Source organism: Hetaerina americana, unplaced genomic scaffold (assembly GCF_022747635.1).
Source record: "Hetaerina americana unplaced genomic scaffold, ioHetAmer1.1.p SCAF_12, whole genome shotgun sequence".
NCBI classification, from domain to species: domain Eukaryota; kingdom Metazoa; phylum Arthropoda; class Insecta; order Odonata; family Calopterygidae; genus Hetaerina; species Hetaerina americana.
This window is the reverse complement of record NW_027286292.1, coordinates 19,998,854-20,022,637: the sequence shown is the minus strand read 5'-3', so window position 1 is coordinate 20,022,637 and position 23,784 is coordinate 19,998,854. Positions and strand designations below refer to the sequence as shown.

Sequence of the window (23,784 nt, the reverse complement as noted above, 5' to 3'; positions counted from 1 at the left end):
AAGTTTGTACGAGTCTTTTCTTAACAACCTTACTCAACGTCCCCGTCATTAACTACCTCCTCCTTGTGAAAGCCTCTTTGCCTAACGCAATTCTTCTCCCTAAGTCCTAACTACTTTGACCGTGTTGGTCCAAAACACTTCCGAGATACGTAAACTGTTCTACTTGCTCTAGTTTTTCCCCTCCTATTTTAATGTTTCACTTCGCTTTTTCTTTCTAGAAAATCGCATAACCTTTGTTTTATTAATATTGATTTTCGTCCCATATATGTCGAACTGAATTTCCAATTAACTCAGCAATGCTTGAAACCCTTTGCCTGACTGACAAACTAAAGCTTGGTCATCAGCAAACTGATTTTACGAATTCCCCGCCCACTTTCATTCCTACCTCCAGTTCTTCCCATGCCTCTTTAATGATTTCCTCTGCATACAGATTGAAAAGCAACGGTGATAATGGGCAACCCTGCCTTACACCTCTTCCTAACACTGCCCATCCCGACCTCCCATTCCCCACTCGCACCTGAGAAGTCTGAGACTGGTAAAGGTTGCTGATTAGCCTTCTGTCCCTCCAATCTATTCATATTTTCTTCAATATACTCATTATTTTTTCCCGATTCACTCTATCAAACGCTTTTTCGAAATCTACGAAACAGGAAAATACTTCCTGGTTGTATTCTAAATTTCTCTCGATAATAATTTCATTACTGCAATGGCATCACGCGTACCTACCCCTTCCTGAACCGAAACTGATCATCCCCGAGTAACAATTTTCCCTCCTCTCTATTCTTTTGTTGGTAATCCTAAGAATGAAATTAGCTTCATAGAATGTCACACTTACTTTCCTATAGTCCTCACATGATGTAGCCTTTACCTTTTTCGGAATAGGTACTAACACTGATCTCACAAAGTCTTCCGGCCAGATTCCTTCCTCATAAATACTGCGAATGAGCGCATATAACCTCTTCCTCCCACATTTTCCTAAACATTTCAATAGTTCCGCGGGAATGTTATCCACCCGCACGGCCTTATTTAGTTTCATCTCCCTTAATGCCTTTTCTATCTCATCGTCGAGTATGCCTGGACCTAAGCTATCTTCCTCTACGTCATGTTCCTTTTCTATGTCTAACTTTGTTGGTCTAAGCTCATTACTATACAGTTCTTCTATATACTCCTTCCATCCCTCTTGGATCTTTTCTGCGTCAACTATTACCTTACCCGCCTTATCTCTAACTGCTATCGTTGATCTCCCTTTCTTATTTCCCGATAAACATTTAACTTTGCTGTACAGCGCACCGATTTCACCCTTCCTCTGCAGACTTTCCAAATCCTCGCACTGCGTCTTCCACCATGCTTCTTTTGCTTTATTTGTTGCCCGCCTCAATTTATTGTTTTATTCTTTGTACTTCATTTTGCCTAATTCCGTATTTACATTCTTCCATTTTCGCCGCTCATCCATCTTGGTAATCATCTCATCCGTGATCCATATTTATGTTAATTAATCTATTGATTGTGTATTTATATGCAATGTCTGCCCACAAAGAAACCACCGTTATGCTACAAAAAATACGTCAGAATAGGAAGAAAGAACTTATTTTTTTCATCTCAAAATAACATTTCTCCGCTTTTTTTATACATGAAGCACCCCTTGGCTGACTGGCAAATTAGAGCTTGGTTATCAGAAAACCTCATGGGTTTTATGAATTCCCCGCCTACTTTCAGTCCTATCTCCAGTTTTTCCCATGCCTCTCAAATCATTTCCTCCACATATACGTTGAACCGCAAGGGTGATAACGGACAACCCTGCCTTTTCCTAACACTGCCATCCGGACTCTACGTTCCCTACTCGTACCTGAGCAGTCTGAGAAATGTACAGGTTGCGGATTAGTCGCCTGTCTCTCCAATCTATTCCGATTGTCTCCAGATTATTCCTAATTTTTTTTCAATTCACTCTATGAAACGCCTTTTCGAAATCTTCGGAACAGGCAAATATGTCCTGATTGTTTTCTATATTCCTCTTTATTAGTGATCTCATTACCGCAATGGCATCACGCGTACCTACCCCTTCCTAAACCGAAACTGATCATCCCCTAAGTAGCAATTTGCCCTCCTCTATTCTTTACCGATGATCCTGAGAACAACTTCAGCTGCGTGGGATATCATACTTATTGTTCAGTAGTCCTCACATGATACCTTTTTCGGAATGTGAACTAACACTGACCTCACTGTCTTTTGTCCAGATACCTTCCTCATAGATGCTACGAATCACTCAATATAGACTCTTCCTCACGATTTCCCTAACCATTTTACTAATTCCACAGGAATGTTGTCCACCCCCGAAACCTTCTATGATTTCATCTCCATAAATTCCCTTTCTTTCTCTTCGTCAAGTATGCCTGGACCTGGGCTAGTTTCATCAACGTCATACTCTCACTCTATGTCTAAGCTATTAGCCTAAACCCATTACCATACAGTCCTGCAAGATTATCCTTTTAACTCTCTTGGATCTTTTCTACTTCTATTACGTCCGAGGTTTGTTCAAAAAGTATCACGACTTTTGTGTTGATTATTTTATTATTCATGAATATCTATTTTTCCCCTTCAAAGTAATCCCCAATAGATATTATGCACTTGTGCCTACGTTTTTCCCAATCCTCGAACAACTTCAACAAATCATTTTTTGCGACCTTGTTCAGCTCCTCCTTCGATGCAGTCTTTATCTCGGCAATCATAGGGTTGTCCTTTCCATGGGCCTCTTCAGTTTCGGGAACAATTAAAAGTCACTTGGGGTCAGATCTGAGGAATAGGGTGGCTTCGGCATCATTAGTGTGTTGTTTTTGGCCAAAGAAGTAAGGATGTGTGGTAGGGGCGTTGTCATGGTGCAAAACCAATTTTTGTTCTTCCACAAATCCGGGCGGTTGTGCCAGATTGCTTTGCGCGAATTGCGCATACCTTGCGGTTAATATTTCTTATTTACCGTTCTACGTTTTAGCAAGAACTCATGATGCACCATGCCCCTTCAGTTGAAGAAAACTGCGAGCAAAAATCTCACAATCGACCGAACGTGATGCGCTTTTTTCGATCTTAGCTCGTGCTGCAGGTTCCATTGGGATGATTGAGCTTTAGTTTCCACGTCAACACCATATATAAGTGATTCATCACCAGTTATGACCCTCTAGAGCAAGTTTGGGTCGCCGTAGACAGAGTCCAACACCTCATTTGCAATGTTAATGCGTTGCTGTTTTTGGTCGAAACTGAGCAATTATGGTACGAATCTCGCGGCGCCCCGTGTCATGCCCAAATCATTGGTAAAAATCGAATGGCACGAGCCAATCGATATCTTTCGATCCTCGGCAACTTTTCTAACGGTGATTCGGCGATTGGCCAATACTATGTTCTTCATTCCATCAATGCTTTCGTCTGTTGGCGTGCTGAGGCGTCCGGCACGCTCTTCGTCCTTCAAATCTTCTCTGCCCTCTGAGAACATATTGAACCCCCGGTAAACGTTGCTTTGGTCCAAGGTAGCTTCTCCACATGCCACAGTCAACATTCGTAATGCGTCCGCGCACTTAATTTCGTTTATCACAACATTTGATTCAGATTCTTTGATCCATTTTTTGGAACAGGCAAAAGTCGAACACAAGCCACAACACGTCCCAGCAAAGCAGCAACAATTAACTAAACATTCAAAATGGCCGAACGTTTCAGCCTAAGTGAGAGACATAAGTACCAACATATCACCACAAAAAAATCGAAAATCAAATACCTGTTACCCGCGATAATTCAAAATTCGCAATACTCTTTGAACAAACCTCGTATTTTCTTACCCCACTTATTTTTAACTTTTAAAATGGATCGTCTCTTCCTAATTTCCGAAAGTGTTTCAAACCATTTTGTATATGGCATTAAATTCACCTTTCCTCTGCAGATTTCCCATATCCTCGTACTACATGTTCAATCATATTTCTTTGCTTTATTTGCTACACGTCTCAATTTATTATTTAGCCCTTTTTACTTCCTTCTTGCCTATCTCTGTGTTTATATTTTTCTATTTCCTTCTCTCATCTATTTTTCTAATCATGTCGTCCGTGATCTATGTTTTCCTTGTCCTTTTCCCACAAACGGTTCCTATAGTTCTATTTGCGGCTTTCGATATCCGTTTTTTATATATTCCCATGTTTTCGATATAACTCAGCTCTCTACTCTTATCCATGATTTTCTCAAAGCCTGATGATACTCCTTCCTTGTCATTCTAGTTAATGCTTCAAAAATCCCATTTCTCAACCTACCGCCAACCAAGCAACACGTTTAGGAACAAGTTTAGGGACAGTGTAATAAATTCGCAAAGCTTCCCGGGAGAGGATGTGGACTCTGACCACAATTTATTTGTAATGAAAAATAGCGTCTGTTTCAAAAATAGGGCAGGGGCGGCAGGTTGGGAAATGAAATGTAGAAGCGTTAAATTGATTGACAAGAAAGGAGTACCAACAGAGAAAATCACGGAGGATGGTAAAGAGCTGAGTACTATCGAAGAAAATTGGGAAGGTACCAAGAAAGGGATATCGAAAGCCGCAAAACATAATATAGGAATCGTTAACGGAAAAAGGACCAGGCAACCGAGGATTACGAATGAGAATGCAAATATAATGAGAGAAGAACATGAAATAATGTAAACACAGAGTTCGGCAAATGAAGTACAAAGATTTAAACAATAAATTGAGACGGGGAACAAATAAAGCAAAAGAAGCATGGTGGAAGACGCAGTGCGAGGATATGGAAAGTCTGCAGAGGAAGGGTGAAATCGGTGCGCTGTACAGCAAAGTTAAATGTTTATCGGGAAATAAGAAAGGGAGATCAACGATAGCAGTTAGAGATAAGGCGGGTAAGGTAATAGTTGACGCAGAAAAGATCCAAGAGGGATGGAAGGAGTATATAGAAGAACTGTATAGTAATGAGCTTAGACCAACAAAGTTAGACATAGAAAAGGAACATGACGTAGAGGAAGATAGCTTAGGTCCAGGCATACTCGACGATGAGATAGAAAAGGCATTAAGGGAGATGAAACTAAATAAGGCCGTGCGGGTGGATAACATTCCCGCGGAACTATTGAAATGTTTAGGAAAATGTGGGAGGAAGAGGTTATATGCGCTCATTCGCAGTATTTATGAGGAAGGAATCTGGCCGGAAGACTTTGTGAGATCAGTGTTAGTACCTATTCCGAAAAAGGTAAAGGCTACATCATGTGAGGACTATAGGAAAGTAAGTGTGACATTCTATGAAGCTAATTTCATTCTTAGGATTACCAACAAAAGAATAGAGAGGAGGGAAAATTGTTACTCGGGGATGATCAGTTTCGGTTCAGGAAGGGGTAGGTACGCGTGATGCCATTGCAGTAATGAAATTATTATCGAGAGAAATTTAGAATACAACCAGGAAGTATTTTCCTGTTTCGTAGATTTCGAAAAAGCGTTTGATAGAGTGAATCGGGAAAAAATAATGAGTATATTGAAGAAAATATGAATAGATTGGAGGGACAGAAGGCTAATCAGCAACCTTTACCAGTCTCAGACTGCTCAGGTGCGAGTGGGGAATGGGAGGTCGGGATGGGCAGTGTTAGGAAGAGGTGTAAGGCAGGGTTGCCCATTATCACCGTTGCTTTTCAATCTGTATGCAGAGGAAATGATTAAAGAGGCATGGGAAGAACTAGAGGTAGGAATGAAAGTGGGCGGGGAATTCGTAAAATCAGTTTGCTGATGACCAAGCTTTAGTTTGTCAGTCAGGCAAAGGGTTTCAAGCATTGCTGAGTTAATTGGAAATTCAGTTCAACATATATGGGACGAAAATCAATATTAATAAAACAAAGGTTATGCAATTTTTTAGAAAGAAAAAGCGAAGTGAAACATTAAAATAGGAGGGGAAAAACTAGAGCAAGTAGAACAGTTTACGTATCTCGGAAGTGTTTTGGACCAACACGGTAAAAGTAGTTAGGACTTAGGGAGAAGAATTGCGTTAGGCAAAGAGGTTTCACAAGGAGGAGGGAGTAGATGAGAGGGACGTTGAGTAAGGATGTTAAGAAATGACTCGTAAAAACTTTGGAATGGAGCGTAGGCGCGTACGGCGCGGAAACGTGGTCATTGAAGCGGGAGACTCATTTAGAAAAATCAATGGAAATTTGAAGAAAAGGCTTGGTTTACTTGTGACGCTGGAAATATTCCTGACCATCCTTGTATTTATGCTCATGAGCATTCATGGACAAATATTGACAGAATATATTTTAGATTGGAAAGAAGTTAGCTGGTTATGTTTGTTAATCAATTAGACTGAATTATGCATAAAAAAATTCTTGACTCTTGATTACCAAGCAATAGCTTTTCAAAAAATAAGGGAACATAAATGTAGGAATCCGCTTTAGCAGTGAATTTTACCCTGATATTGAATCGATAATCAATCCAAATTGCCTAATTGAATTGAAAACGTCATTAATTTTGGTATATTTATTTAATCACAGCATGATTCCAATTGATCTTGGATAAAAAGTACTTTCAATACTAAATATAGAAATCTAACTGCGGCCTCATGAGAAATACAAATATTATGTTTTTATCTAATCTTCCTCAAAACTCATTTTTGGTATCGATCTTTTGAAATCATGTCATTACCTTCTTATCAGTTTGGGTATAATGCGATTCTCAATGCGATAACTCAATCTAAGGATTATCACAATATATCCATTGAAAATTAACTTTTGAGTTCCATAAAATAGTCTAACGAGCATTCTTTCAGAATTGAGAGATCAAATGAAATAATTAAAAGAATCAGATATATTTTATGTTATTTTGTCTACTTAACTTATCATGGATAAACAACTGTGATTACTATTGACGATTTATCGCTTCCAATTAAATTTCTAGATTGGGAGGAAAGATTGTGCATATCGGGTACAAAACGAAGCTCTGAAAAATGTATCTGATTATTGTACGTATTACGAATATATTATTCCTTTGGTCAAATAGACAAGCGGTTAGTCAAGAAAAGTATACATTTACTCTTGAAAATATATACTCCGAAAAAGTCGGAAGGTAGCTAATTAATTCCTTCGAGTATACATTTTCGGATCATGGAAACAAGAGAATGATATGAACTCATCGAGATTTATCACTTAAGCATTCGATTTAAGCTGCTATTCTTCTCGTTTTTAGGAAGACCTATTTTGTAAGCAAAGGTTCTCGGAAATAGGACATAATCAAGGTCATCTTAGAGATATGTACCAATTAAATGACAGTTTTTTTGTCTCAGCCAGTGAGCGATGCTCATTAAGGATCGCCACACCGTTTGCGCATGGAGAAATGGAAGTTTGCGTTAAATATTCACACCTCTCACCAGCAAAAAAACTGGTGTGATGTCGGAGGAAAAATACTCTAAATACAAAAACATCGATCATAACCCATGAGCTGTATTCAATATTGCATTCAATGTTCTCGCGTGACTACATTTCAAATGGATGTGTATACACATTTAATTTCACTTACACTTCAGTGAAATTTTAAAACTTAAAAAAAAACGGTTGAATTAAATAAATAAAGCATTCAAGCAATATATTTCCTGAAACAAGGAATTTTGGAAAGAATTAATTAATACTTACGCAATGTGAAAGAAAACCTCTCATTTCTTTCATTATTTTGGGTTTTATATTTTCTCTAGCATCGTCACTCGTCATCGGTATCAACTCATATTTTACGGACGTTTAATATGTTCAGAAATCAATAAATATACCCTACATATGGTCAGAAATCAATAAATATACCCTACATATTATTGGTTACATTGTGGAAGAGGTAATTGTCATAACGTCTCTTGTTAATCATCACCTAAAATAATTTTTAAGTCAGAGGAAAAGTACTTGCCTTTTGGTATTTTCTGTCTATGAGGAAAGCGGTCTTGTTTGAAATTAACTTCCCTGGACTTGATGTTCGTTAAAAATTTCTTATTAATGTTAGTAAATAAATATAATCCTTGGCTCACATCTCTTGGAGTTGCATCGTATGACTATTTCTTTGTCAGGAAACATCTATACATCTATGGAAAACACCTCTCTTCTTGAATTAGTGCTAAGGGATTCCCTATATGAGGAATTGTACTTCCTAACAAAAATACATGTGGAGTGAAACAAATTTATACGATGACCGCAATTATGCCAGTCTAAATATTTTGCCAAAAAACAATAAATGTATTTAACAGTTAATTTGCTCACTTCACCTCAAATTACTAAATGGTGTCAACATGAATTTCCAAAATAATGACGGAGGAAATAACGTTAAATAATTCTTAAAAAACCTACCACATTAAATTCACATCACTCTATTCGTGGAATTATGAATTTTTCTGGTAACATTCATATAAGATTATAAGAAATAGCTGAAAGCGCAAATGTTGTTTATGTTTTTAAAAATGTAAATGTTTCAAATAGATAAATGCAACAATGGAATGTTGCGGAATATTTCACTATCTAATTTTTTTTTTAAATTTCACTCAGATCAAATGAAAGAAGAAATCTTTCGAAATTCAAAATTCCGTCGCTTCCGCTTTAGCCAATATATTATTATATCTGACGCACAGAGTGAAAGTGTGCTACCCTATTGCCATTATTCTGGTACTTTATCTTGAGTATTTATTTACTTAAAGTTTGGATAAATCTATATACAAGCAGGGTAAAAGAATCATTTCAGCTTTCAGAACTTGTTGAATATGTAATGTGTCCATTAATGATTCATAGGCGTCATTGACTAAATAACTGCATAAAAAATGCTAGCTGTATTTGGTAGATGACACTATATGCATATTTATTTTATAACTTTCATTTGATCAAACATATTAAATAGGTAATATAAGTTAACGTAGGTTCTGGATGGATCCAACTACAAAATGATTTCATTGTCTCTCCTGACAAAACTCTACCTCCTAATTAGTACGGGATTGCCTTCAATTTCTGATGTTCCCATTACAGCGAAAATGTTAGTAAAGAAAAATTAATTTTAAGCTTACGACTGATATTTCACAAGTCTTAGATTGCTGTAATTGAATATTTGGACTGGAGTGTAATTGTTTCAAACTCTGAAGGAGCTCATGCAGAATCAATCCATTCCAATGTATTTGATGGAATATAAATAAATAATTAACTCATACCCGGTTTTAAGTCCCTCGTAGCCGCCAAATGCCTCCCTCTCTCCGAGGAATATTTAAATGCCACGGCCGCTGAAGCTGCGGGAAGTGCTGAATTTATTCCGTACGACACGGTCGGCAGCTTCGGCTTGTGACGCACATCCCGAGCAACATGCATTGTTGAGCCTGCTTTCAGCACATCCAACTCCTCATTCATCTTTCTCGCCTTCCTCATCAAAGGGACTAATTTACCCACCACAGCTGCCTTGCGCGAATTGTCCAAATTGGTGGACCTCAGTTTTCGGAGCCCTTCGTTGAGAACCCTCGCGGCTCTATCGCATTCCTTCGTGAGGCATAGGGCGCTCGCCAATGTCTCTACTGCCTGAAAGATTTCCTCCGTCTCCATCAGGTTCTCGAGTTCCAAAGCCCTCTCTGCGTCGACGATTGCTGAGTGTGGATCTCCCTCCGATAAGAAAGCTCCAGCCCGGGCCAAGTAACCCGAAGCCTCAGCCGTGCTCAGGTGCGGCGCGGTCAGGATTGCCGCGGTAAAATGGTCGGAAGCCGCCACCCGGGCGATGGCGTCCTCCAGCAGGCCGTCGGATTTGATGCTGCTCTTCCCCTCGAACGATTCGGTCACGGTTAAATTCTTTACGCCGCTCAGTCCCAGGACGGCAGCCATCCTTTCCCTATCGTCTTGCTTTTGACCGAAAGTTTTGAGGAAATTTTCTTTTCTGGTTTCGTGGAAGGTGGTCTCGTAGAAGCAATCGAAAAGGGATGAATGGTCACCCATGGTGAGGAAGCCTGGAGAATAAAAAGAAAATTGATTTTCTTCCAAAAATAAATATTATTTCGCAGAATTGCGCCTACCAAATGATTTGGTAGTTTTTTCAAATTCCCAATGTGCGTATGAGATATTACGACAAATTAGTGACCCAAATTATCAGCTATGTTGAATATTGGTTTATTGGATTTTGTTTATGGTTCACTTATGCCTTGTTCACTTATGGTTCACTTATGCCTTATACACTTGGTTTATTTATGTCGCATGTTTTTCCCTAATCTCCTCTAAGAGGCAATTTTCCCTTACTATCATAAAATAAAATGGATTATGCATTTCATGTGTGAATAATAAGATTGGAAATATCTTCTGCGGGAGGAATGAATACTTGAAAAAAATGAAACTTTAGGAACCCGCAACTGAGATAAAGATAAAATATGAGAAATTCTCTATTATATTTCTATTTTAAAATGCTTTCCGAATGGTATGCGTGCAAATATGAAGGGACGCATTCCCTTTGAGTTTTACCTGCATGAATTTCCATTCGGGTAATGGGCTTAATGATCACATAATAATTTCAGAAGCTTTTCTGTAACAATATAATCTTAAAATAGCCAGTAGTAGCTTCTGAGTTTACACACTGTCTGCTTTGGCATGCTAGCTGGCAGGTAACAGGTTGATATCCCGGGTTATGCCTCTGGCCAATTCCATTAACGCGCGAGCTGGGTGATACCCTATTCACTGGAAATTAACGAGAAACCTAGTGCTGGCAGAGAGTAAGGAACTTTCTCATATAGTAAATATGTAAATTTCACAAGCCATAGCTTAGATTGGGGTGAGATAGGAAATCCTCCTCGAGTACGGGTACATAATGGATCCAGAACAATTGGATTGAGCGTGCTTTACCAAACCTAAATTACCAGGCACCGTAAAATGCACAACTACTTTCGCGTCTGTCCTTGAATACTATAAAATCGACAATGAATAATCATCGGCAGCAGTCAACCAAGTGAGTGGTTGACTCCAGTCTCTTTTCAATCCGTCAATCATTATTGTGGCGCCTTATTTTTTATTAAATTCCTTAAAAATCCATTACGTATCGAGATGTGCTTATTTATCTATTTTTTCTCATTCTTACGTACTTATTTTCTCCTGTGTCCTATGTTCTTCTCTTTCTTTATCGTATGTCATAAATATTATATTTTCCTCCTCTGCATTTTCAATCCGTTTGGCCTTTGTCATCACCTCCACCCCCAGGCATGAGTCTTCCGTTTTCTGCTTTTTTTGGAAATCTCTAATTCATAGAGTGATACATCACAAGTACCTTTTTGCTTACTGATTCTTTCCTTCTCAACTTGCCCTCATTTAACATATTTGTTGCTCTCCTTCATAGAGAATTTAATTTCCTGATTTTTAATTCCTTTGGTAACATATGAGGTCTTATCTATTTTATGTTACCCCAAAGGTATGTGAGAGCTTCATCTTTTACTAATTTCGAAACAAATTCCGTTCTTGCGGGAAAAAAACATTTCTTTCGAAAGTTTTGCTCGCAACAAGAGTTACATTTTTGACAAACTTGCTGAATCTTCTCTTTTCCATGTACTAAGATTTCTGTGTTCTTGATTGTGACTTCAATTCCATTACTCTGATATAAACCTCTTAGGTATGTTGTGCATTGTTCAAAGATTCCTGGAGCTCTCCTGGAATTTTTGCTACGCAGACATCTCATCTGCGAATCGGATGAGGATTATATCCTCTTTGAATCCTTCAATTCCTTTGATGTTTATAGCTGTACCTATTTTATTTTCTCGTCCAAATGTTAATTGAAGATTGAGTGAGAGGATGCATCCTGTTCGTACTCTTTATTTTTTTCACATCAATTAGTTTTTCATCTTTAATTTGAATTCTTACGACTTGATTCTTATTCTGATCATCACAATGTCGTTGTTAGCCATGGTAATTGTTTCTAAGCAATTTTAATATGTATTCCGCAAGACATTGTCCAAGAATCTTTACAAGTACATGACTTTTACATGCAATTGTGTGTTGACATCTAACATTTGTATCGACGTAAATAATTTGTCAGATTGTGGACTTCTCTCAAAGAATGCATTTTTTTCCTACAATGTAAAATAAATATGTTTGCACAATCACCTCCACGCTTGAATAAATTATCATTTACCACCAGTCACATTCGTATTTAAAAACAGATATTGATACCGAGAGACGAGGGAGCCGAATCTGGAGATTAGGGAGGATGGGAAACGGTTTTGAATCGTAATTCGAGTAATAATGTGACCGTGACGGAAGAGCAGTGAGATCGTGCGTTTTCGTGATGTAAAAGGACATCTTTTTTGGATCAATGATAGACATTTTTCATCCAAATCGATTTTAAAACGGTCTAATAACGAGGAAAAAATATACCCCACTCTTTTTCAAATATTCAATGAGGATTCTCCTTGCGAATCCCAAAAAAGGTCGCCATAAACCCAGCAAAGGAGCAGTCTTTTCCTTATTTTAATCTGACTTCCCACTGGCAACCCATTTCTCGGACCGCTCCTTGGTGTCAGACGTGTAGTTATGCGTCCCTGTCCCACAGGCTGTGACGAAGCTACGCCTCAATTCCTGCGAATTTTGCCGAAGAAGCTGCAAAACTGGCTTGGAATATGTCACATGTTTTTGTTTTTGTTCAACTGTCAGCAATCACGTTTCGCGTCTTGCGGATAACTTGCTATTGAAAAAATGCTGATGAGATATATTGTGCTCGCATTCATTACATTTGCCTACACCATAAGCATTTCGTGCACATTTACTCTTTCATCATCCAGTACTATATCATGGATTTTATCTATTTTATCTGAAGTATTGGCATCAAGGTGTTCCAGTACGCATGTTATTAAATATTCAGCACAAATCTTTGCTTATAGGGCCATTCCGAAAGTTTTGTATCCACTTATTTTAAACCATTTTATTCGAAGGCATGTATTCACCGTAATGCTCAAGAATGGTATTAGAAAAGTTGAATGTCACTCTTATTAACAATAAGAGAAGTATTTTTTTAGATTTTTACTTTACTGAATTCCATTAATTCATAATAATTTCAATATAAATTCATAAAATATTTATTTTGCATCTCTATGTGAATTTTCTGTAGGATTCAGAAAGATTGAATTGTATTCACAGGACTGCAACTTTATTTCAGAAGTAGTTCAATCTATTGTTCGTTCATAGGTACGTACAATTGAAAAAATCACTTAGGACAAAAATCCATTGCAATCAAATAAATAGATACCGTTATACCAGGACAAGCAACTAAAAAAACAAAACAAGACATCAAAAGCCTTACTTTCCCGTTTATTTCATTAGTAAGTTTTACTCGAATTCAACATATATGTAACTATAATACATTTATGGATTAAAAGAATGAGGAAAGAAGAGATTTTAAGGACTAATTATTAGCATTTATGATGGGGGAATCTGTCCGTAAGATTTCATGATATCAATATTAGTTTCAAAAAAGGAATAGGCGTATGTGAGAGCCATCGAAGAAATTTGAATTCACTCGCAGCTAAATTAGTTATTCGGATAATTTAGGAGAGGATTGAGAGCAAGGCAATTGATTACTCAGAGTATGGTCATTTTAGGTTCAGGAAGAGGAGACACCCGCGTGGTGCCATAGATATTATGAGGTCACTTATAAATAGGAACGATCAGTATGTAATTAAATGGTTTGCATTATTTTTCGCCACCTGTACATAACTCAGATCGCTCAGGTATTTGTGGCGGGTGTCGAGTTGGAACGGGTAGTGTTACGGAGACATAGGGTTGTCGATTATCTGCTGTAATATTTAACGTACGTATATTTTGAGGAGTGTGTTAGCATGGCAAGGCAAGAACTGGAAATAGTAAGGAAAGTCGGAGGGCAGTTGATAAAATTAGTTAGTTTTGCGAATGATAAGGTTCAGTTACCCAGTCATCCAAGGGTTGCTGAGCGCATTGTAAAGTCAATGCGTTAGGTAAAAGATCATAATTAATGTAAGCAAAAAAAGCTATCAGTTTTGGAGAGAAAGAAAGCTAAGTTAAATATGAAAATAGGACACCATAAAATTGGCAGGTGGAAGATATTACTTATCTCGGAAGTGTTTTGGAAACGGAGAAAGTAATTAGAAATTTTGTAGAAGCAGAAATGATGAAAGCAAGAAGAATATCTGCATTAGACAAATTATCTTTCACAAGGATGAGGACCTTGATATCATGAACGTTGAGATGAATTATAATAATGGAACGTTGAGAGGAATAATAAGTGTATGGCTTGCTAAAACTTTGATGTGGAATGTAGTTTTGCATGGTACGGAAACGCTTCAGAAAGATAATTGGTGCAAAATGGAGGATTTTGAAATGGCAGTATGAAGAAGAATGGAAGTGATGGTATGAATAGAAAGGAAAGCAAACGAGGAAGTGCTAGGCGTGGTGGAGAAGGAGAGGGTATTTTTAGGAAACATTCAAAGGATGTAGAGGTTTTTGATAGGTAATGGAATGTTGAAGATTGTGATAGAGGGGTTGACATCAGGAAAGCGAGGATTAGGCAGGAGTTGGATTGGGATATTGGATGGAATGAAGAGAGGAAGGAAGTATACTGAATTAAAAAAATGGTTTATGGTGGTGTGGGATTCCAGATTGTGTTTTGCTGGGATACATTGAGAAATATACCGTAGGCGTCTATCCAAAACCTACCTTAAACGGCAGAATACCAGTAAAAATAATATAACTATATAACTCAAAACGCAATAGTCAATTGATGGAACAAGAATCTTTTTAATTTCGGTGGAAATAAAAGTTTTGAAATATTGTCAATAATAACGTGTTGGAGCATATAAAATAAATTTTATTAAGTCGAAAAACGACTTCTCTTTTAAAACAGAAAAATAGGCTTATAGAATTTATATAATAATAAATAAAATAGAATTTATGTGCCATGCAAAAGAAAATACGGTAACAAATGAATGATATTACTCAAATAATTTGCAGTTAAAATTACTGTTGCCGTTTAAAATTACTAATGCTATGAATATGCAATTTTAGCAATCATTGGGCAAATTGTAATGAATTCGCCTAAAATCGAACAATGTGCAATACCCAAAAACCACCGTTTAGAAATCGAGTAATAATTTGTTAATAATGTTCTCATTTGACTCGAAATTTGAGAATAGGCAGATGAGTACTTATCTAGGGAACAGTCTGAGCAAATATAGTCTGGGTAGATACGCAGCAACTCAGTACACGTAACTCGGAAATCTCTTATTTTGAGACACACGAGAGTTTGGTTTTAGATTTCCCCGATCATGTACAATTTTTGGTAAAATAAATTCTCGAAAATAATATAGCAGCAACCTCAAAGTATGGAGACTGTACTTTTGAAAATACCTTTATGTCAATATTTACGTTGGTGTTATGATTACCCTCTTCCGGTTAATGCCTTCGATATCATAATTAGTGAAATTAACGGTAGAAATTATTTTATACACCATATTATGATTCTTACGCAAGCAACTTACATTCCATCGTTCGGTCTTCTTTTCTCAAGAAGCTCAAGATCACTTCTGTGGTGATACGAGCTCGTGGGCCTATGTGTTAACGACATGTTCACATTTTTAGTAGCCTGTCACTTCTGGGATTGAGTAGATGCGACACATTTGGCGATCATCAATGTTGTTTAAATTAACAATAATTCTGTCTCACATCGATTGATTACTTATAAAGTAATATTTATAAATAGCTTCAGAAGTTTTTGGACGCTGCGATCAAAAATTGGCATTGAGTCGATAGATTCGTGATTATAAACTGTACTAGAGAAAAAACTGCGTTATGCATAGCGAATAAAATTGGAAACGGGCGGTCGTTGCAAAATTGATGCACCGTCAGTAAAAAGGGACGCTTCTCTTTGCTGGGATGACAATTAGCAGTCCTCAGTCAGGGGGTATTTCTCTCCTTCATCTAGCCTCACTTCATATTTTTAAAGTTGTATTATCTAGCCCTTCTTCTAAGCTAAGAACGTGGCTTAGCTATGAAGGCATTTAAATATTCAAAAGTGACTATCATTCAATGACTCGTGGTATCTCTCTTGCGCTCCTACGATACCCTTATGCTCAATGAATCAAGTATTCATAAATTTCTCCCATATGTTAGGATAAAAAAAACATAAATAAAGTAATCAACGCGAAGGTCGGTTTGTTATATGATGGTAGAGTTCACCCAGTAATAAGCCCGACGGCTTTTTTCAGCCGAAATTCTAAGGTTTCATGAATAAGTTTTTTACAACCGAAGCTTTTGTCATTTTTTAACTCCCACTGGTTATAACAAACAGAAAAATCCGTGTAAATATATGGATTAGAATGGAGGTTGAGACGGAAAAAGGGCCGTTTTAATGGCTCTTTTTCCTGCCCGCCTAGCACACGGCAAAGCAGAGACCACCAAATTGGATTTTCTGTGTTATGGGATGTTATTTTCATTTATTTTAAAGGATCCGTCTCATATGAATTCTGAATTGAAATTTTCAATGACCTGCTCCTGTTACGATTTTGAAGGAGGTTTAGGACCCTACTGATAGTGAAGATTCGCCTCAGAGAGTGATTTCTGTCATTACGATACATTGCCAGTGTTAATTCGGAGAAGAATTTTTTTTCTGTGATCTTTTAATTGGAAAAAAAAGTAATGAAGAAAAATGAATTCATTGAGAATTTCTGCCAGAACTTGGCCGTGAGGTGAAAATGTGACCTACTAAAAACTTTGGCTTTTGTAATCAACACCATTCCGTTGTATCATGTTCCCATTTCAGGAGATAAGTTTTTGTGACTGGCTAAGAATCGTGCCCAGGGAAGCTTTATAATAATTTATTTTGAGCCAGTTTTTCATTTATAATCCTGAAAGGATGATTAAAATGTATAAACATATCGTTATGCATGATCATTTGCGCCCAAAAGCGTTATTTTTCTTTAAATTGCGAATAAACGCTTCGAAATACATTGGTCAAACAGGAGGAAGAAGTATATAATAAATGAAAATATTTTGTAAAATATAGTGCGTTCTCTAATTTAATAAGGATATTTTAGTTGGTCCAAGACCGATTAAAACCCAGATGTTTATGAATTAGAGTTTAAAGGACGTGATAATTCTTTTCTTGAATGACCCTGACTTCTCAATTCAAACTCCCAAAAGTGAAAAAATCCAGATCCAAAATCCGAATCCAAAGGTTGACCTTAGAAAAGACTCCGACGGCCCGATAAAGGTGGGAAAGTCGCTCCTTCCATTATTTTAGCGAATTGATGGAAAAATCCTCAGAATTTTAGATTATAATCTCTGACAGTCGAGTGACAAGAATTGAAGATAATATTCCTCCTCGAGATCCCTCGAGACAGAAGAGAATTTAGATTAGTCCCTTACACACAACGTGTACATTTTGAGCAATGTACAGCCTACAGTGGCCCTAAAAATATCCATATAATGTAGATTGATAATTAATTAAAACAAAAACAGAGATTTAATGAACCAAAAAGCTATTATATCACGGTCTAGGGTTCCAGAGTATGCAAAGATATCCAATCAGAACATTGATTTGACAATCCTTTCGAGAATATACGAATGCTTGGCAAACTAATAAAGCTCTTTGTGTTTCAAACCATTGTGAATTAAAGCACTGAAGATAGGGTTGAGATGAAAATTGAATGTGGTTGATAATTAATTCCTATGTACATGGAAAATTCTTAGAAATCTTATTAGGGGAGAGTCTAAGGATATCTTCGAAAAATAAATGGAACAGTGAAGCAGCTACAAGAAGTCGCATTCATTTCGTTGAATCCGAGTGGATTATGATTTGCAAAGGGAATAATTTCGAAATCCTGAAAGAGGAGGGCAACTTTTCCCTCGATGTCGTTAATTGAGTGTTTTTTTGTGAAACTGGAAGCTTTCTTGAATTAGCTCGTCGTTGACTTTCTTAGAAACGGTAAATATGGATTATTTTAAGAATCATATTCCAAAGCCCACGGTATAAGAAGCTTCTTGCATTCAAGTTGGTTAACGAAACAAATCTTATAGTTGGAGTTAATTAACCGTATATACTGAGGAAATTATATTTTCCGAATTATTTTCCATGAGTTCTAAGTTGTTAGAAACGTATAAGGTGATGTACATCGTCCGGAACCTCTATCTTTGAAACTGTGACATTGGCGGTTATAGCTGGAAATACGGATATTGCTCTTTTTTCTCCAAAATATATACGCATCACATCAACAGGATCACCCAAGAATTAAAGGAAATACTTCTGCTTGCTAAATACGATCACACATCCGTGTATGAATTCCCAGCGCAAGGTAGAATCAACTGTGATCGCCTACTCTATCTTAATTTAGGTAGTCAATGTGAGACACTGCTAAAATAAAATCATTGACGGTCAATTATAAATAAATAAAGGAGAAATTAGAATATGAAAATTTTGGAAATGTCATTAAGTGAAAAATGCTGAAAAAAATATTTTCGTTACTTTATGCGTTCAGTAATGCTACTACAAATAAATTATATACGTTTGGTAATTTCCTTTATATATAATATGTACATATTCCATTCACATTTACATTGTTTAAATGCAGTAATGCATAACATCGGTTAGCATATACCAGATAAATTAATAATATTAGTTTTAATTACTTGTAGTTAATAATTAATTGCCTAAGAAAAAGGTACTCTTGTTTTTTTTAATCGATTGGATATTGATTGAATGACGCATTGCTTTTGTGAACTATTAGCTAAAATTGGTTTATTTCTTTGAATATAATTATCATTTAAGTATTTCTGTGATTAATCCAAAATGATTGTAGCGTATACATAAATATTATATGCATGTTTAAAAAAGAAAAAATAAATAATTTTCATGAGAAATTAATAGCAGCCATAACGTAGTTCCTCTAGTAATCCATAACTAATTTTATGTAAACCTTTGTAACTATAAGAAGCAATAATAATGGATTAAATCTAATTCAATCGATTCTATATTGATGCAATTAGATTTAATCTTATCAATGGAACAGTACAAGCTACACAAAAACAAGCTTACCACATGATTTTGTTCTGGTATAGAACGCCCAGAGAATTCAAATATAATAGTCCGAAGTTATATTTACTGGCTAGCGTAAAAGTTGGAAGAGTACGTTGCAGACATAGTTTGTTTTCATTTTAAATGAATATTTCAAACATTTCGTGTGAACTTTTGCTAAGGAGGGAATCAGTCATGAAAACTTTTGTTTTCCAGCAAGAATGGTCAACAAATTAAAACCCTACCTATTTTTAGGATTTTACTCATATACATACATATATTGGCTAAATAGTTGCTAATTATAAATTTACTGCCTTACATTCACTAAAAAGGAATCTGCGACGAATTGTTGTTTTTATGGATAAAATGGTGACCTAGCATATGACACGATATAGTTTGCTGCCAATGATGGGAAGGCCCAGGTTGGATTCTGGGTATTTTAACTACTTCTCTTCCGTGGTTATCGTGCGCTAGGCTAAAATTATTTACGATGAATATTTCGCGAATTTCCTTCAAGAAATTAATAATTGAGATTTTTATTATTTTTAATACACCTACTATATTATATTTTGGAGAAAATTTCATTATGTGTGTTTTCCAAAGCCTTATCCAATTTGCCTTTATTTACAAGCCAAAAAATAATAGCTATCCACTCCATGTTTTTGGGTACATCAGACGTGCCAAACCAAATGATACGAGGAAAATGTTTGGGCCAGCAGCATACCTTCTTTTCATGTCACCTTTTGCATAGATGTCCATATTCCTCAAGTGGGCGGCGGCGAGGATTGACGACACTGTAATTACTTCAAGCGAATATGTTTACTTGAATTTGGACGCTGATAGTTGATTACCGATGACATCGGTGCCAAATATTTTCGAACGTGACCTGGAGGTGAAACGAAAATATCACATCCCTTTCCACGGGTACATGAGGGATGAAAATCAACACTGGTACGATGCAGTCTAATTGAGACCGTTGCCTACTGTAACTAACACAACACTTGATTGTTCGGCTGTTTTCATTGGATCACCTAATGAATACAGAGCTGCTTCTTATCGAAAATCGTCTTTCAAATCACAATCCAAGCGTCCGTCAAGCTGCTTCTTTCTCCGTGGAATCTCATCTCCTGATCTAATCAGCGCTCAACATCGAAGCATAACATTGGTCCCACTGCACACGAACAGATCAACCGGTCATCTAGTGAAGGTTGCTTAACAAGTGATTCTATTGCCTGCCCAGCCAGAATGTAAGCTTTCAATTATGTCTAGCTCAGCAATTGCTTGATTACCCCTGATCGTTACTTGTCGCCTCTACCACTTCACCGTATCTAATTTAAGCAGGTGGATACTGAGCAGGTAAATAGACAGTAGCAAAATATAATTTTCTCTGTCACTCACACACTAAGCACTTACCGTATTGTCGACCTTGTTCTGCTAATAGAGTGGGGCAGCGCCCGAGTCAAATCACTGAACACACCGTCACAATTGCTGTGGCTCTTCTAAGCGCACATCTGATCCGAAATTCAAGGGACCACATATAGGCGCTCATCCTAAAATAGGACTCAGGAAACCACGTGACTTGTAGTGTGGGAGTCTCTCTTGAGACTCTACTCAAAGTGGCTGTCCGCCCTCTCTTGATTTCCCTTCTTTGCAACGGGAGGAAATGTCTTTTCCGAATATTTTTGGACTCTATGGCAAGGAAATGGAGTAACCTTAATTAATACATTCAGCAACAGAAGTAATTGAAAACAGCTAGGGAAACTTTGATTCGTTAGTTTCGCAACATACAATTTATTCGAAAAAAATGCAAATTCCACACTTGCTTAGGAAAAAAATAAACCTAATGGTCATTTCAATCATTAAGTAGCAGCCTGGATATGTATCAAAATGTCTGGTAAATATAATTTCCTTAATTTGTCATTTATTCACATCCTGAGTAAAAATGTTTAAAAAATTTAATTTTATTAGTCATTTAACATCTTCATTTCATAATGTACGTTTGAAGCCCTTTTTATTATAATTTAAAAAAATATATATTCAAAACAATTTGCGTGGGAGATTAATTTTTCACGTCAATGGTCAATTTTAACTCATCTTTTGGTCTCACTTCGGGCAAACTATGAACTAATTAGTAAGTACATTAATCATGGAACTCAAGCTTTTTGATTGACATTCATACACACTTGGTAAAATTGGGTGGTGTTATACACATATAAGAAATATTTTGTGCGAGTAAGTAATTTTATTCATAAACCAATAAAAATTTGAAATTGCTTGGAAATGGCTGTGCTAGCCAAGATATTGATTATATAAATAAATGTTTTTATATAGCAATTTTTCAGCCAATACCCTCATTAGAGCAAAACAGTCTTCACTTTGATACAATTAAGAGCAATATAAATGTTTAGAAACTAATTAAAACCTTTGAATTATGTTTACTTTAACCTTTTTATTTATATTTTCGGTGGAAATATTTGAGCATTACCAAAAATCTCTCCATTTATTTCCCTTCTTTAATATTTCATATGCCACTTCAGTGGATAATGCGTGTTAACATCAAAGCCAAGTTAATTGAATTTTGTTTTAAATTAAATCATAAAACCCATTGTTTGAAATCGTCTTGTATACTTTACAAAATATAATATTAAAAATTCCTCTAATTTATTCAAAGGCTATAAATAAAAATCATTTATTTACATTTTAATTTATTGGTTAAATACTGTACGTATAGAATGGCCTCAATATAAAGGCTTCCTGCAGATTGCAGACGCGTGTGTAAATGATAATGCAAACAGAAATGATTAGTCCATATGTTTGGAATTAATGAAGCTTAATTGATGACATCCAAAATTTATATTTAAAATAGAACCTTTGGATGTCACCGATTTTCAATTCCAATACATGTGCGGAGAGACCGCATCCGGTAAATTTCCTTGGTGTTTCTGTTTTGGAATGAAGGAAGTTTTGATGGACCACGGTTAAGGTTGTTTCACATATCGAAGGCATTGGTCTATAACTACGTCACTAGATTTTGATTAGCTATATTGGTCAAAAATATAGGTCCAATAATAATTAAATACGATATTTTTTGCAGCAACAATTTCTAAGAGCAGACGCGTAAAGAAACAAAACGGCCTCTTTCACATTTTCTTCGTAAACCTTAAAGGATCCCGTCGACTTCGTTATCAGAATTTGGCTTCTAGCCAAGGATCTTGCGTTGAATAGAAATGGCATCATGCAATAATAACATCCTTCGAAAATGGTTTTTTACCTACTTCAACGGCATTACAAATTTTAAAATGAAATATTTCTACAGTCAGATTAAACTTCAATTAAATTACTTCAACTGTTGCTGTCTCCCTAATCTTCTATTTTTACCAGATTTATAAATAAAATAATATTTTAAGTTAATATTTGGAATTAGCATTCAAGAGCTTTAATGAATGACAGTAATAAATTTTGTTAAATAATTCTATTTTTCAACCCATTATTACTCATAAAGACTTCATATCTCAGGGAATGGCCATATGTTGGCCGAGAAATTAATATTTGAATTAACTATGCTTATCCGTACATAATGAAAATCGCGGAAAAATCATAAAAGCATCAAAAGAAGAATTCTACGAAATAATTGACAAACTGTTACCTTAAAAGTACAAACCGAGCTTGTATTTTTCGAATGTCATTGAATACACTCGTTTCTATTTAGTTTTTTAAACGCATTAAATGACTACTATATGCCGATTATTCTCCAAAATCTTTCTTGGTAAAATTGGCTAACAAACTCTTATGCGTGTTGCATCTATACCATCATGCTATATGCCTATTCACAACAAAGATTTGGATATTATATTTAGCTCGTTAAATGTAGCAAAATACTTATGGGGAAATACAAATTATCTGAAAGTTCATTTTCCTTTGTCAGATGCATCTTAATTTTAAGGGCATATCTATTTGTTCCACCCATGATAACAGAAATGAATAAGGGAACTGAAAGGAAAAGGAGATTCAAGTCGTCTACACGTTGTTATGTTCCTCGAGTGCTCCCAAAAGCTTATAAACACAGCGGTTTCTCTTAACTGAATCTGAAACACTGCCAACGACGAGAGCTGCATTCTCATTTTACACCAAGGGGTTCCTGCGTTTGTGGTCGGCGAGGATCAGAAAAAAACAACTCATCCATTAATCGCAGAGCCAGAGATTAGGATTAGCTGACGATACGTAAATATACGGGGAATTAAACTGCTGATGACATTATTGATGACAGTGACTGCAGGTGATCTATTAAATTTCACTTAGCTTTAAATTATAATGCTATACAAATCAGAAGGGGTAATAACTACTCAAAGGTAATGCATCTAAGCTGGACAAATTGTAAACACTCAAATATAAAATATCACCCCGATCTCCTTCCATTATCTGAACCACCTAAATTTAACCGCGGTAATGATAATTTCTAAATTAGAATCAAATATCTCACTAGGTGTTGCCTCAGGTAACCTCGCCAAGGACTATCCATCACCTCCGTTTGGCAAGAGTTTGGGCCGCAAAGAGAGATCAATCCGAGCAATGCTTAAAACATATTGACCCATAGCTTTCAAGAACAAATGTGTCATAAACTTTAAATCTTTGGCTGTTTCAATTGTTATTTAAATGTTACCTGAATCATAAAAGTATCAACTAAACCAAACAATTTATATCTGGAGACATGGAAATGAAATGCAGAATTTATCAATATTTTTATTAGGTACATAGTAATATTTATAAA

General features: G+C 36.3%; 1 protein-coding gene across 2 annotated transcripts in view; it reads right to left on the bottom strand.

The window, feature by feature from the left end:
• The window catches only part of LOC139685886 (SET and MYND domain-containing protein 4-like), a 70,262-nt gene extending 49,745 nt beyond the window's left edge, over positions 1-20,517 (bottom strand). The window contains exons 1-2 of one of the 2 annotated variants that reach the window (XM_071583014.1): positions 20,430-20,517; positions 9,178-9,954 (exon numbers count right to left, since the gene is read on the bottom strand). In XM_071583014.1, the coding sequence (XP_071439115.1) occupies positions 9,178-9,943 (766 nt within the window). In that variant the 5' untranslated portion in view covers positions 9,944-9,954; positions 20,430-20,517. Of the gene's footprint in view, positions 1-9,177; positions 9,955-19,740; positions 19,829-20,429 lie in introns of those variants that run through there. The other variant, XM_071583015.1, reaches the window with a different exon arrangement.
• Positions 20,518-23,784: the final 3,267 nt, after the last annotated feature.